Below are 17,037 nucleotides of genomic sequence, written 5' to 3' on the forward strand. Positions count from 1 at the left end.
CCTGGGAACTCACAATCTCTCACTATAAAGAGAAATGCATGTTGTTAAAGGGGCAATATAGCTATCTGGTTATTTTTAAAATAAAATGAAAGCCTACTTTACCAAGAAGTAAACTAACTGGAAAGATGGTGCCAAGTAATTTTTTTTTAAGCAAAAACAAGAAAAAAATAAATCAAGAAAGATTTATAGGAACACGATGGGTGATAAAGACATAGTGGGTTGTTGAAGAAAGCCAAGTGTACATTCTTCTCCACATTTCGAGCCCTCGAGATTCCTAACTTTAATAAAACTTCTGGAGAAAAAAATCCCCTAGCATCTGAAGTCTAACACATTTTGGAGTTTACACATACCCAATTTATCTGTAGTCAATTTACTACCAGAACAGACTCTGTGAAACCTTAAATTAATACCTTCTCATTGTCATTTTTTCCTAAGAGCACTGCACATATTAACAACAAAAATTTAGCCTACCTTTTAAAATGTTGGGTAAAATGTCATTTTAATACAACATAATCCATAAGGTATCACTGAGAAGACAACAGTTATAAATGAATGATTCAAGTTGAAGTCTTCTACCTTTTATCTCATTTTCATAATTTAAGAATTGAAAGCATTTGGAGTAGAACAGCAAAAGCAGTTTATTACTAAAGTTACTTTTCACCAGAATAGTGTTGGGAGGAAAGGATAATAACACCCATTTTATTCTGATAGATTTAACACAATACATAATTTAATTGAACATTTGACTAGCTAGCCTCTTGACAATTCATGAAAGCAAGTCCAACCTTTCAAGTCAATGTTTAAATATTAATTCTTATACTGTGTTATCTAGAATTTGTATTCCAAATGCAATGGAAAGCATGGAGATAAGAGTTAAACCCTTAATATGCATACATCTTTATTATACATTAAAATACTGAGAAGAGAGAATATAACAGAAATTTCATCGAATAAAACTTTACATACATTCTAGAGACTTGGTAACTGCTAAGGGTACCTTTAAATTGCTACTCAAGATCAATAGTGACAAAGATTAGACTACTTTTGCTAGAAACTACTTTTTATTATATTCCAATTACTTTCCTAGGATATAGCTAATGTGAATATTCAAGCAAAACAAAATTTTCTTTGAAAGAAAAGCCAAAACCATAACCAATTAAACTGAAGTTTGTGTCCACAAGTTAACTTACAAATACATGGAGAAAACATATGAATGATTATAGACTAACCCACTTATCAATTTTTAAAAATTATTACTAATAATGGCTTAGTACTTTATATATTACACAGTAGTTCATGCATATTCTTATTTCTCTGCAACATTTTAGTAGGTGTTACTGTTGTCCCCTTTTTAATGATGATGTATGTGATTGCAGCTCTGGTGATTAGACACAGAACTGTAAACCTCTGTTCTAAGCTGTGCCCTCTTGGGTTTACACGGCTGGTCAGACATGCCCACCTTCTACACAACACGTCTGTTCCTCCTGAGAGTGCTGGGGAAAGCACATGGTCTGGAATAAAACAGACCTGGGTTCTAACTCAGGTCTTCTCAAGTACCACCTCTGCTGCCTGAATAAAAATCATTAAACTCTCCATAAACGGAGGGTATTTATCTCGCAGTGTTGTTGTAAGATTAAACGAAATAAGGAACATGGAAAGGACTTAGTGACAGCATGCCTGTGTTACCAGTTCCTAAACCTGCGTAAATGTTACCTTCTGCCCTGTCTGCTTCCGCCCGCCAGCCACAAGGATTGCTAGAGAAAGCAATGTAACAGTGCTGACTTAGCCAATATAAATTTATGGTCTAGCACGGTTTTCTCATCAGTAAGCGAGACCTAAATAATAGATAACACCCATCTCCTAGGACTGTTTTAAGAGGATGTGTGTAAAGTATTAATTATGGTTCCTGGCAAATGTGAGGCACTCAGTAAGCGGTCAAACTGGACTCATTCTGCAGCTTTTCAATCTCTGTATTTATCGTAGGTGAACTCCTTTGCTTGTACAGGTCCGGAAGGTGTTATTCTACACTTTCTTCAATTTTCCTCAAGCCCTGACAGCACCAGATCCTTCTGGTAAGTGATCTCCCACTTCCTTAACTGGAAAGATGGGCAGTAGGCACGAGCCTCCCCAGCTCCACTTTCTTCCTTCCAACACTTCTTTATCAACTTAAAATCTCTCATAAAACCTGCAGGTCTCGGAAAAATATCCTCACTTAACTCCTTACACATCTCGTTCCTTCATTCAACACATTTTATTGACTGTCTACAACCTTCCAGGCACCGAGCCAAATGCTGAGTGCACGGGGTAGGGGGAAAGGACAGACAGTCCCTGTTCTCAGGGAGCCTCAAAGGAGGGGATTCACACTATATAATAATCACACTATAAATATACATTCACAAATGACCTTCCCATTGCCTCAGGTCTCACTCCTCGCTCATCCCCAGCTCCTCCTGCATCTCTAGGAGCCCACTGCTCATGCCCACCCCACGTGAAGTTAACCTCACTCCGCACAGGCATCTGTTACAGCTAACAGTTCCATTTCTTGTCTTCCTGACTTCTTAGGCTTCTAGACACTCTATTTCTGTTGCCTCTATTTCCTCATCTGTCATTAAGACTAGGAAATCTGTCTGCTGTTCTGTACTTTTCTTAGACGTAACTTCCTAAAAACACCATCTATACTAAGAGTAGCAAGAACATCTTACTTCTGAAAACCACCTCTTCCTTAGTGCCAGAACTCCAGACTATTCTCTCCTTCTCTCCAGTATTTCTGGTAATTCAGTTCTCACATCAGGCTCTTCCATTTCTACCCCAAATGGCAGGTATTCCTCAAAGTTGAGCCTCTGCTCTCTATATTCCTCTACACTCTCCATCTGCCAGTTCATTTACCTGCAAAAGGCTTTTCTCCCAATTGTGTCTGAATGACTCTCAAATCCACATCTCCTCCACATTCCCTCTCACAGGACAGAGCTTTCACACTCTGAGGGTTCCATAAAGAATCACAGAGGAAGAAAGGAACATATAAGCCAACCAATCAACCAAGAAGAATTTCTTCTTGGACATCAATTCAAATTTACACATAAAACCAAACTCGTGACCCATTTCTCTAGACTCTGATCCCAGACCTGTCAGCCCCGCCCACGACCTGTGCTCACAGAGCTCCCCACCACCTTCCTGTTACCTGTAGGCCGACGGCCCTCTGGCTGTCTGGCGAACTGTTCCCTGAACATTTCCTGAACCCACCTTCTCTACTTTGTTCCAATCTTACCATAAGAAGACCTAACCTGGTCTCTCCCTGTCTCAAGGTTGCACACCACTTCCAGATTATCTTCTGAAAAAACAATTCTCTCCTGTTTAACACTCTCTAGTGGCTTTCTCTTGACTAAAAACAAGGTTCATTTAAAGCAACTCTATTCTTGCACTAATCTCCCTCTTTCTCCTTTTTCTCTCTCATCTCCTACTTTCCTAAATTCTACAACACAAATAAACTACAATAGTATTTTGTAAACATTTTTAAGTAGGAAAATCCTCCTTTTAAGTAAAATGTTATACAGACTCCAAACATATAAAAGTAAACAAAGGTACAAATACACTTGTTAAAGTGGGGACAGAAATCAAACACCTCAGTCTCCCCTGTAAACTTCTGCCCTCTTTGCTCTGGAACCTAAGAGTTCCCAAGAACGGCCTGAAATACACTCCATTAGTCTAAATCCCTTGAACGTTTCCCGAAACACACTATTGGGTTGGCCAAAAAGTTCGTTTGGGTTTTTCCATAAGATGTTACAGAAAAACCCAAACGAAGTTTTTGTCCAGCCCAACATCTCTGCTGGAATTTGGTCCCCAGTACCCTTCTTTCCCCCAACCTTCCTCTCCAGTCTAGGTTACATGTAGCCTTAATAAGGCAGCACAGATTCTATTCTACCAGTGGAAACTTTACTGATTACTCTGCATCAAGCTAACTTCTCCTTCCTTGGAAGTCCTAGAATAAGAAGAGCTAGCGCTTACTACATGTGAGAATCTGTGCTAAGTCTTTACCGAATCCTCACTACATCAATCAAATGTATATAGGGATATATCTATATATCCACAGATGTATACATAATTACTGTCCACATTCTATAGATGAGGACACATACCAGGTAATTTGCCAAAGTGTGTATACAGTGGAACTAACCATGAACTCAGTCTGACTCCAATTCTGTACTCTATATTAGTTCTTTTCCGACCTTTTTCATATAAGCACATATAAAATGATATTTGTAAAGCGCTCTAGAATAAATGGAAGAAGCTACTCACAGTTGAAGGCAACTAACACTGAGTACCCCAGGCCCAGCCTAGCTCCCTGAAGGGCCCACGGGGTCACCATCGAGTGTACTGGAAATTCAGCAGCAGGGCACCAGCCGAGGAACTCTGCTGCATGTATTCACTTAGTACTGACTAGTACCTGACACGCAGTGGGGCTTCAAATATAGCCTGACATTCAGTGTAGGCTATTGATAAAGGACAACATTACACTCAAATCACAACAGAAACAGACAGGAGAACAAACAGCTGAAGATTTACAACGCCTCTATTTTGATAAGCTAATGGCCACTTAGGTTTCTATGAGGGCAACATCTAAAAGATGATTCTCAACCTTCAGTGTGTGTCAATTTCACGTGGAGATTTGGGAAACCACCAGCTCTGGACCTGCCTCCAGAGTCTGATTCTGAGAGTCAGCATTTCTGACAAATCCCCAGATGGTGCTGAAGCTGATATTGCTGGACAGCGTCCTGGGAGAACCACTGGTCTTAAAAAGAAAAACGCAGTGATAAATATGCTTCGTATACGCACACACTGCCAGCTAAATACTTAATCCTTTGGTAGTCCATTATTAATGACATAGGTCTGCTCTAAGTCACGATGTGAGCTGGATTCTGGGACAAAAGATAAGCGTTTTCACAATGCTAAACGTTGCCTGACCCAATTATAACAACACGTAGTAGACCTCGGGTACACCCTCACCAGGGACAGGAACTCAGCTACATCACACATACATGATCTATGGTGTGCTTAACGTCCAAAAGAGTCAGGTCAAAGCAATTCAGACAACAGCTCTATGAGCAATCTGATTAAGAGGACACATTGCTTTGAATTTATGAGCAGAATTATACAGCTCAATCTAACTCTTAACAAAGCTAGTGGCTGAAGGGATTTAATATCCAAGTTCCAACTGAAAGAATATTTTAGTGCTATGTTTCTTCATGCTTTCCACAGAGGTTTGATTAATTTTATCTCTTGCAAACAGGGTGAGGCTTTTTCTCAGGTAGACTGGCATGTAAATTATAATTACAACTAAGAAAAACTTGCATAAAACTGTACTATGATTCATTAAATATATTTTATTTGCATAAAGCACAGGTGCATTTATTTCAGTAATCTCAGAAATTATTTAAAGAATAAGACATTCAAAGCTTTGAATAGCTCTTGTAGAATCACTCACAAATTCAAAGAATCCTATCTGATGCCTAAGTGCAATTTTCAAATGTCCCCAACCCCCACTGAAAAAGCTTTATTATTAAATTTTTAATATATCATAAACATTCACACTCAATACAATTAAATCTAAGATTAAAATCCTACATTATGAAGCTAATATTTTGGAAATAAAGTATACCCTAACGCAGTTAGTTTGCTACAAGATCACTCATAACAACAGAATGTTCTCTGGAAATGGTTGATGTTTTAATACTAGAATCTCTTACCCTCTACTACAGTATGCACCCAAATAAAAATGGTATTCAAATATACTGACAGGTCAGGTCCACAAAGAAGTCTGAAAGCAGAGATTGAAAAATAACAACAACCAAAACTCACAACAACCCCCGAACCAGCTGACAAAAATAAAGAATTGGTTATAGATCAATGGAACAGGACAGAAAGCCCAGAGATAAACCCACACACCTATTGTCAACTAATCTATGACAAAGGAGGCAAGGATATACAATGGAGAAAAGACAGCCTTTTCAGTAAGTGGTGCTGGGAAAACTGGACAGCTACATGTAAAAGAATGAAATTAGAACACTCCCTAACACCATACACAAAAATAAACTCAAAATGGATTAAAGACCTAAATGTAAGGCCAGGCACCATAAAACTCTTAGAAGAAAACACAGGAAGAGCACTCTTTGACATAAATCACAGCAAGATCTTTTTTGACCCACCTCTTAGAGTAATGGAAATAAAAACAAAAATAAACAAATGGGACCTAATGAAACTTCAAAGCTCTTGCACAGCAAAGGAAACTAAAAACAAGGTGAAAAGACAACCCTCAGAATGGGAGAAAATATTTGCCAAGAAATCAACGGACAAAGGATTAACCTCCAAAATATATAAACAGCTCATGCAGCTCAATATTAAAAAAACAAACAACCTAATCTAAAAATGGGCAGAAGACCTAAATAAACATTTCTCCAAAGACATACAGATGGCCAAGAGGCACATGAAAAGATGCTCAATATCACTAATTATTAGAGAAATGCAAATCAAAACTACAACGAGGCATACCTCACACCAGTTAGAATAGGCATCATCAGAAAATCTACAAACAACAATTGATGGAGAGACTGTGGAGAAAAGGGAACCCTCTTGCACTGCTGGTGGGAATGTAAATTGATACAGCCACTAGGGAGAACAGTATGGAGGTTCCTTAAAAAACTAAAAATAGAACTAACATATTACCCAGCAATCCCATTACTGGGCATATACCCAGAGAAAACCATAATTCAAAAAGACACATGCACCCTAATATTCACTGCAGCACTATTTACAAGAGCCAGGTCATGGAAGCCACCTAAATGCCCATCGACAAATGGATAAAGAAAATGTGGTACATATATACAATGGAATATTACTCAGCCACAGAAAGGAACGAAACTGGGTCATTTGTAGAGACGTGGATGGACCTAGAGACTGTTATACAGAGTAAAGTAAGTCAGAAAGAGAAAAACAAATATCATATATTAACACATATATGTGGAATCTAGAAAAATGGTATAGATGAACTGGTTTGCAAGGCAGAAATAGACACACATGTAGAGAACAAACGTATGGACACCAAGGGGGCAAAGTGGCTTGGGGGGAATGAATTAGGAGATTGGGATCCACCATCACTTCCTTCAAACCCCGATTCGAGACTGATCTTCACCAAACCTCCTCCAGCATGGTCCCCTCTAATAACTTCCCATCTCCACATCACCTCACTGACACTCTCCTTTTCACCATCATGTCGCATAATTGTGTTCTGGTTACTTCTATCTCTCAACTTACCCTATTACCAAATAGATTAAAATCTTAAAGCAAAAGGCTTTTAAAAAATCAATGTTGGCCCATATAATCTAAAATCCATATTTAAAGAAGCCAAATTCATTTGAACCAAGTGGGATTGTAAGTGGAAACCTTGTCCATACTATTTTCTTTCTGTCAGTAAACTTTCATAGCAGCTCAGATTGATTATACAATTTTAGTGAATATTCAAAGGTATTAAATTATGTATCTTTAAAATTACAGTTACCAATGACCCTACATAGCTGGTCCAAGTTGGCAGTCATTTATCTAGCAAGACCACTTCCTACTGGCTACTAATCCTTCTATTCTTAGTAATTACATTAAAGAAAAAAAAAGCCTACATCTGCAGAATCATCTCTGCCACAAGTACACTTTCACAGTTCAGTTCCCACCACCTACAAGATGGGTTACACTCACTCATCCAAGGTCCCCCTCCACACGGAATTCCCTTCTTTCTCTGGAGAACTCCCTAACTTCACCCGGCAAATATAACCTCCTGACTGACACACTCCACAACTCTTCTCTCAGTCAGCTAGCTCCCTCCTCTGTTCTGCTATAGAATCCCATGACCACCTCTATCCCACAATTATCTTACTGAATTTGTATGTTTGTATTTATCTGTTTTTTTCCAGGAGACTGTAAAGTCCTCATAAATAATGGCTGTGTCTTTTACTACAGTGTGTCTAGAACAGCACCCGTCCATGGTCAACACTCAGTGCAAGTCAGGTGAGTGATGGACACAAATTAGATGGAACATGTATGATCGTCTAGACACACACACACACACACACACACACACACACACACACACACACACGTATTTCTTTGTATTTTTAATAAAAATCACAACTTGACTAATGTATTAGTTAAATATTAGTAACTGAGTATATACTGTATTTCTGGACATTGAGTAGTAATAACTGGTTACCACTTCTTATATAGTTGTGTATTTTTCCAACCTATATTCTGATTTAGAAAAACAGATGGAGGAGAACAAATTTGGCTAAAATACTAAAACGACTATTAATATTTTATAACTTGTTAGAAATATATCTCTATCTAAAAAGAAACAAAAAGGATTTATTTTCTCATACTGAAAACCACTTTTTAAAAATTTGGCAGAATTGACCATGTGTCCAGCAAACATCTAAGAGCTGCCAGGTCTTGTGCTAAGTCCTCGAGACCCAAAATGGAAAAATCACAGTCCCTGCATTCAAGTCACTCAGAATCCACTCTTAAGACACACATGCAAACATAAATACTATAATTTGATAAGTTATAAAGATGACATGTACAAAATTCAATGAAGGTAGATCAATATAGGCATTTTATTCCTCATACAGCAGAAAAAAATGAAAACTGCAATTAATGAACAACGAACTAAGTGTCAGACAATAAACTAGAAGCCCTATCCTCTCCTATGATAAACTTTAAGGGCTCTTAACCTTTTTATGCCATGGACTCCTGGGCAAGCCAATGATGAGAAGTCCCTTTTAATCTATAAATCGATAACTTCTATTGCAAATTTCAGGTTACACTAAAATTCTTGGTTTCATTCAAGTTCAAGTTCACTACAAATGGAATAACAGCACATTAACAAATAACTGTATAGTACTATGCTCTAATTTATGTGAAGGAATTTGGGGAAAATGGACCAAGTTTTCTAGTTTTCTGTGTATTTACTTTTATGGGGACTTATTACTTCATTCAAAAACATTTATTGAGTTCCTACTATGAGTCAGGTACGTTCTAGGTGCTTGAACATGAAGCAGTGAACAAGATAGACAAGATATCTGCTTCTCTATAGTTTTATTCTAATTGCAGGTGATAAACAAATAAACAATAAATAAATATGAGGTAATGAGAAGTGCCCAAAATTATAAGAGCATAACCTAGTAGCAAGTCACTAGGAGCCATATAAGGTAGCACCTCTACATGTTATTAATACCATCTACTGGCATGTGTACGCTAGTCTGAAAATAGTTTTAAAAGAACAGAAAAATAACCATTCCAAACTAACAACTCTGAATAAGCATTTTACAGACAGATGGCTACTTCTTACATACACAGAGGGACTTAGTACATCGAATTCCTAACAAACAATAACTAACAGTGAGCATCAGAACCTTCAGCTGCTTCCACAATCGCATTATTACTATTCAAAACTGACTATAAGAGAAATTCCCTGGCAGTCCAATGGTTAGGACTCTCACTGCCAAGGGCCCAGATTCAATCCCTGGTTGGAGAACTAAGATCTCACATCCCACAAGCTGTGTATCGCAGCCCCTCCGCAAACACACACACACACACACACACACACACACACACACACACACACAAACTGACTATAAGAGAAAACAAGAATTTGTAGATTATAATACGAAAATTGCTTATCCTTAATAAGGGGTATCTAGGAACATGCTACTTTAATACACTCTGGATGACAGTTACAAAAACTAATACATACAGTTTTAGATTATTTTACAATATAGACAACAAATTCCCCTCCAACATTAAGTAAAACCTTAGAGAGAAAAGTATTCAAAGTTTTTTTAAAAACAAACAAACAAACAACTAAATAAATGCCTGCAACAAACCAAGCAAGGAAGATGAGGGAAAGAGACAGTCACTGCTCAGGCAGTCAATTTACAAGGAACAAAGCTTAATTTCTGGAAAGGAGTTAGGCAGAAGAAATGTTCAGTTCTAGGCAGTGTAGCTGGGGCGAAGAGTTACAGCTCAAAAGTGCTGGAAATACTGACTGCTTCCTGCTGCCTCGAAAGAAATGGCAAGGTACCCATAAGTTTTACTCAGATGCACATAGCAATGTATCTCAAATAAGTTACAATGAGGCCATGACTGTAAAGAGAAAGAAATCAGACATATGGTCATCTGGGAAACCACAGTAAAGAAGAAGTCCAGTTGACAATGACTAAATCACCTCAAAAATATCCTGCACTGTCAGGAAATAAGCTATTCAACAGAAGTGAATGTGCCAAATCATTCCTGGGTTCAACATCAAGTCTTTTAATTAGAGCACTACAAAAAATGTCTAAAATATCCTCCATAACCATTCTCTATAAATAGTATTTTAAGCAATCAATTTTCCACACCTCTAAAGAGTATTTTTAATGGTATGTACCATTTAACAAGTAGGTACAATTTTTAAGTTGAAGAGAATATTTTCATAAAAGGATACTAAATTACATTTCATTGGAAAAATACGTAAGAAGATATAATTGAGAAAAATATGAATGTTTATTTACAAAAACAGAATGTAACAACAGAACACTAAACAGACAGTAAATCATAAGTGTATGTTAAAATCTTTTAGTCAAAATAATACATTTGCTGTAATCAATAATAAGCTAATGAAAATACAGACTGTTATGTATTATCTAGAAAGGTAAAAAATATTGATTTTCTTTTACAATAATATTTCAAAAAAACTACTTTTACATTATAAAATAAAAACCCCATTTGAAAAAAATTTTCAAACACATAGGTTTAAAAATAACGAAATACTGATGACATTGATAGGAGGCCATCCCAGATACACACAAAAGAGGGCGGTCAGTGAACAGACGCACAAGCCAAAGGCCTGGCACCCAGATCAAGCTTTCCCATATCTCACGCTCCTCTTTTCCCCGCTTAGTTACAGCACAAACCAAGCTAAAATGCTACCTCAACTTCTCTCTCTCTTCACTTCAAAACCATAGCTCATAAATACTTATCTACTGTGACAGTTAATTTTTTGACCATCAGAGTGCCCAGAACTCCAGTCAGACGTTATTTCAGGTGTGTCTGTGAGGGTGTTTCTAGACGAGGTTAACATCTGAATTGTTGGACTGAGCAGAGCAGATGCCTCCCCCATTGAGGGCAGGGGTGTCTCATCCAATCCTCTGCAGTCCTGAATGGCCAACCCTCCTGCGACTAAGAGGTTATTTCCTCCTGCCTGAGGGCCATGAGCACAGACATGGATTTTTTCCTGCCTTCAGACTCAAACTGAAACACTGCTCTTTCTTCCTGGGTCTCCAGCCTGCTACTCACAGAGTTTGGTGACTCAACCTCCATAATCACACGGGCCATTCCATACAGTACATCTCTTTTTGTACACATGTACACACACACACACACACACACACACACACATATATTCTATTGGTTCTGTTCCTCTGCAGAACCCTAACACACCTACCTACTTAATACATCAAATTCTTAATAAAAAGGTCAAAAAACATTTTCAAGTAATAACATATAATGATGTCAGTGACACAGCAAAGTTCTCACATAGCTTGATGAGAGTCTAATTTAAAGCCTTTCCAGTCATTTCATAGCATGATAGCATGCATCAAAACTTCAAAACCGTCTACAGTTTTTCACCAGGTAAACTGGTTCCCTGGTGAACATATACAGAGGACATCTGAATTATAATCAGATTTATGTGCTCAAGATATTGGTTGCAATAACATTTATGACAAAGTCAAACAGACACAACCAAGTGTTCAATAATAGGGGAATGATTAAGCAAATTATATCACTTTCAAATGATGTGTTGTCATGCAACTAACACAAATGATATTTTCAAAAATGATTCAACAACCTGGGAAAATGATCACAATAGAATGTCAATTTTTTTAATGGGAAAAAACAATGATATCTAGCTATCTAGACTAAAGAGAAAGGCTAAAATGTTGACAGTAATTATTTATGAATGAAGACAATGACGGGAAAATTTTCTGTATTTTTCATACTTCCTATAATCAGAATATGTTACCTTTAAAATAAAATATAACATTATCCAGAATTATTTGATTTATTACTATTTAATAAACATTATCCAAAATCATGTTTAAAGAAAACTCTATTCAATGATAAATTTAAGCTTCTATGGACAGTTATCAATGAAAACAGTTTTTAAAACAAACCTGTAAAAACTGCAAGAGCTTTTTATAATATATTATAAAAGAGGCTGAACTTTTTAAAAAAGTATAAAGCTAGAGACGTGTTATGGACTGAACTGTGTCCTAAAATTCATCTGTTGAGGCCCTAACTCCCAATGTGACTGTATTTGGAGATAGGGCATTTAAAGAGGTAATGAAGGTTAAATGAGGTTATAATGGTGGGACTCTAATCCGACAGGATTGGGGTCCTTCTAAGAGGAGGAAGGAAAACCAGAGAGGTGGACACACAGAGAAAAGGCCACGTGAGGACACAGCCAAGAAGGCAACTGCTGGAAGCCAGGAAAGAGGCTTCAGGAGAAACCAAATCCTCCCACACCTGGATTGTGTACTTCCAGCCTCCAGAGCTGTGAGGACATATATTTCTGTTGTCTAAGGCACCCGGTCTGTGGTATTTTGTTATGGCAGCCCGAGCAAACTGATACAAGACATAATAAAGTGTCATTATAAAATTTACTTGGTAAATATTCTTTGCCCTATAGTTTACCTTTCCTAAGAAGAAACAAACAAGAAATAAACAATAAAAAATGTGCTTCATCCCACAGTGCTAAGCCATAGAAGGGACGAGAAACCATAACATTATTAGCTAGTCCTACTTAAGAGAAATAAGGAATAGGAGTGGGAATCTGAGAACTAAGAACAGATTTAAAGGCAGTTCTCAGGTTTACAGTGATAAACGTCTATCTAAAAATTCCCTGTGATGGGCTTCCCTCGTGGCACAGTGGTTGAGAATCTGCCTGCCAACGCAGGGGACGCGGGTTCAGGCCCTGGTCCGGGAGGATCCCGCGTGCAGCGGAGTGGCTGGGCCTGTGCGCCACAGCTGCTGAGCCTGCACTCTGGGGCCCGAGAGCCACAACTGCTGGGCCCGCATGCCACATCTACTGAGGGCAGCACGCCTAGAGCCCATGCTCTGCAATGGGAGAAGCCACCACCATGAGAAGCCCGCGCACCACAACGAAGAGTAGCCCCTGCTCACCGCCACTGGAGAGGGCCCGTGTGCAGCAATGAAGACCCAACGCAGCCAAAAATAAATATATAAATAAATAAATTTATAAAAATAAATAAAAATTCCTTGTGAAAGATTCCACATAACACAATAGGATGCATTCTAAACTGTTTTCACTGTATTTGTTCTCAACATTTCTCGGTCCTGAAAATAACATTACATGTGCATGTATGTATATATGTCTATACATATTACATACACACACACACACACATTCCTACAGAAATACAACTCAGATGCAATTTCAGTTATTACAACTACTGGCAGTTTACCTACCAAGAAGACGACTCTTCACTCAAGCATTATTTTACATCTTACATTGCTGTTTCGATCTTACCCTTTAAACTGAATCCACTTTCCCAATCTTTTGTTGAGCAACTACTAGATTAATACGTGAGTTTCTTTTACCTAAATGAAACTGTAGACACACTTACAGAATTTTCAACTACATTTTGGGGCATATTCAAAAAACAAACCTTTTAGTCTTCAGACCAAATTAGAATTTCAGTTTCTGCTCTGATTTTTCAAAATTACCTTGTCTGGATCCATCTTTCCTCTGATAAATTCCTGCTTCCAGAACTGCAATGCCTGTTCCAAGGTTAGGCCAATGCCCTTCAGGAAGAGGCCGTACTGCATGCGGCCCCCATGACGAAGATGGTGATTCTCCCGCAGGGCTTTATGTAGCTGACGCATGCAAGGTGGGAAGGATTTGGTAGAAAGCTACAAGAAAAAAGAGTGTTTTGTTATTTATCAGGTCCCCCACAATATTTGTTGCAAAAATCAATCTAATTTGCAAATCGTAAATTCAGTTTAATTGGAATAAAATCAAAAAACCGTAAGGAAGTTATTACTGTCTCACTGTGATTACAGATTCTTTTTCTTATTAATATTTTAATATTGATTACATGTCTAAATGATAATAGTTTAGATATACTGCATTGAATAAAACATATTATTAAAATTTATTTCACCTATTTCTTTTCTTTTTATAATTTTTAATTAAACGTTTTCTTTTGAGATAACTGTAGATTCCTATGCAGTTGTAAGAAATAATACAAAGAGATGTCATGTACCTGGTATCCCCCAAAGGTAATATCCTGCAAATCTGTAGTATATTATCACAACCAAGATACTGACACTGATATACACTAGTCTTAGATTTTCTCGGTTACACTCACGTGTTCATTTCTGTGTACATGTGTATATAATTTCATGTAATTTTTTCACATGTGTAGGTTCATGCATCCCCCACCACAAGGATCCCTCATGTTTCCATTTTATAACCCCCATCTTCTGTACCCTCCCCCCGCCATTCCCTAACCCTTGGCAACCACTAATTGTTCTCCGTCTCCATAATTTTGCCATTTCAAGAGTGTTAGACAAATAGAATCATATAGTTTAACGTTTTGAGAGTGGCGTTTTACTCAGCATTCCCACAAAATTCATCTAAGTTGTTGCAGGTATCAATAGTTCGTTTTGTTTAATTGCTGAGCAATGTCCATGGTGTGGACATAACACCATTCACTCGTTGAAGGATATTTGGGTTGTATCCAGTTTGGGGCCATTTCAAAGAAATGAGTGTACAGTTTTTCATGTAAACCTAAGATTTCATTTTCCTGGGATAAATGTTCAAAAGTACAATTGGTGAATCACAGATGAACTTTTAAAATAACCCCAATACAAAGTAAAACATAAAAATAAGAGAAATGGTTCTCAAAATGTGAATTCAAATAAATGTGTTAAAGAAATTAACAATTAAAAGAAAACCTTTTTTGGACTTCCCTGGTGGCGCAGTGGTTAAGAATCCACCTGCCAATGCAGGGGATATGGGTTCGAGCCCTGGTCCGGGAAGATCCCACATGCCACAAAGCAACTAAGCCCATGCACCACAACTAATGAGCCTGCGCTCTAGAGCCTGCGAGCCACATCTGCTGAGCCCGCATGCCACAACTATTGAGTCCGCAAGCCTAGAGCCTGTGCTCCGCAACAAGAGAAGCCACCGCAATGAGAAGCCCGTGCACCGCAACAGAGTAGCCCCTGCTCACCGCAGCAACTAACCCCAATGCAGCCATACATACATACATACATTTATTTATTTATTTATTTATTTAAAAGGAAACCTTTTTCATCTATGGTCTCAACTGCGTTCTCCCTGACCTCCTCAAGCATCCTCCTGAGACTTAACTCCCACCTCTCACGGGCTCCTCAGCAGGTTCAACTTTGCCCGTGAGCAGGGGCAGTTCTCACTTTGCTCCCTTGACTGACCAGGCAGCCTCTTCATCTTTCACAGTAACAACTTCTACTTGATTATAATTTTTCATAGGAAGACGACTTATTTATTCCAGACTCCAAAAGCTCAGGGTCTCCCCCTACTCACCATCATAACTCTTGTTTCCAAGCATTAAAACCTCACCTGTGTATTTTTAATTCATTTTAAGTAATTTGGTAATTGTCTAAACAAAGATTAATTATGGCTGACTCAGTTTCCCTTTTTTAGGTAATGCAGAAATTCTACAATGTCTTAAAGAGAAATTCTATAAAGTAAAAGTATGGTAACGTGTGCACACTTTCATTCCCCTATGGAGCCACAAAGTGAAGCTGAAATGAGCTGCCTACTAATCTAGTGGCAACACAAGATGGGAGCCTACCCTTAGTGTCATGGAATACATTTTGTATCCTCCTCAAATTTACATGCCAAGTCCTAAACCCACGATCTCAGAATGTGGCTGTATTTAGAGCTGGGACCTGTAAGGAGGTAATCAAGGTTAAAGGAGCTCATGGGAGTGGGGCCCTGGTCCAAGGTGACTGGGGTCCTTCTAAGCAGAGGAAGAGACACGGGGATGAGCAGCCACCTAGAAGCCAAGGAGAGAGGCCTCAGGAGAAACCAAACTTGCTGATACCTTCATCATGGAATGCTCGCCTCCAGAACTGTGAGAAAATAAGCTTCTGTTGTTTAAGGCACCTAGACTGTGGTATTTTGTTACAACAGCCCTAGCAAATGGATATACTTAGTATTTTACATTTCTCCTTTACTATATGTATATGGTATTTAAATATAAACAATAAACACTATTTAGTTGTCATCACTTAAAAAGAATTCCCCCTTTGGAAAACTGATTAAATTCTGTTTTTATCAGACTACAAATAATTTTCTGATTTTTTTGGTTTTCCTATGATGAAAAAAAAATCATATGTATAGCACATGGGATTTCTTTAAAAAATGATTGGCAAGCAATGAAACAACATTCCCTCCCATCTCCCCACCCACAAAATAATCTTTGGTTGAAGAAAATCTGTGCTTCCTCCATTGACAAAGGTTTAAGTTTAAAAGGATGAGATGCTTACCGAATCGATCTGATCTAAAGAAACCTTCCCAACATTTCCCTGTGTACTGTAGTCTTGACCAGTGTACGAATGACTAAAAATAAAAAGAACAAAATATTAAAATAGGATTTGTAAAACATTTTGATCACTTCAAAGGAAATCTTTAAAATTCTGATACAAAGTCACAAAGATATTTTACACATACCTTAGGAAAAACACAGCCAAGTGTTTTAAAGGTATTTAATAGAATACATTTAAGTAACTTTCCCAGAATTAATACAGAAATGCAGTGCTCATGTGGATCTCCCGATTCCTAATCTAGGGTGCCATTTCCATTTCCTGGAAGCAATATGCAAGTTGTTGTTAAAGTTAACACCTCTCCCACACTGACCCCTTATAAAACAGCATGGCAGCAGAGCTAGGAAT

At 37.9% G+C, this 17,037-nt stretch overlaps 1 protein-coding gene across 6 annotated transcripts in view; it reads right to left on the bottom strand.

Moving 5' to 3' along the window:
* Positions 1 to 17,037, bottom strand: part of PRIM2 (DNA primase subunit 2) — a 278,658-nt gene that overhangs the window by 79,652 nt on the left and 181,969 nt on the right. For all 6 annotated transcript variants that reach the window (XM_027126848.1, XM_027126850.1, XM_027126849.1 and 3 more), the window contains exons 9-10: positions 16,633 to 16,705; positions 13,822 to 14,007 (exon numbers count right to left, since the gene is read on the bottom strand). In XM_027126848.1, the coding sequence (XP_026982649.1) occupies positions 13,822 to 14,007; positions 16,633 to 16,705 (259 nt within the window). The remainder of the gene's footprint in view (positions 1 to 13,821; positions 14,008 to 16,632; positions 16,706 to 17,037) is intronic.

The sequence above is a fragment of the Aethalodelphis obliquidens genome, unplaced genomic scaffold (genome assembly GCF_003676395.1).
Source record: "Aethalodelphis obliquidens isolate GAN/ISIS:26980383/991018 unplaced genomic scaffold, ASM367639v1 scaffold31, whole genome shotgun sequence".
NCBI lineage: Eukaryota > Metazoa > Chordata > Mammalia > Artiodactyla > Delphinidae > Aethalodelphis > Aethalodelphis obliquidens.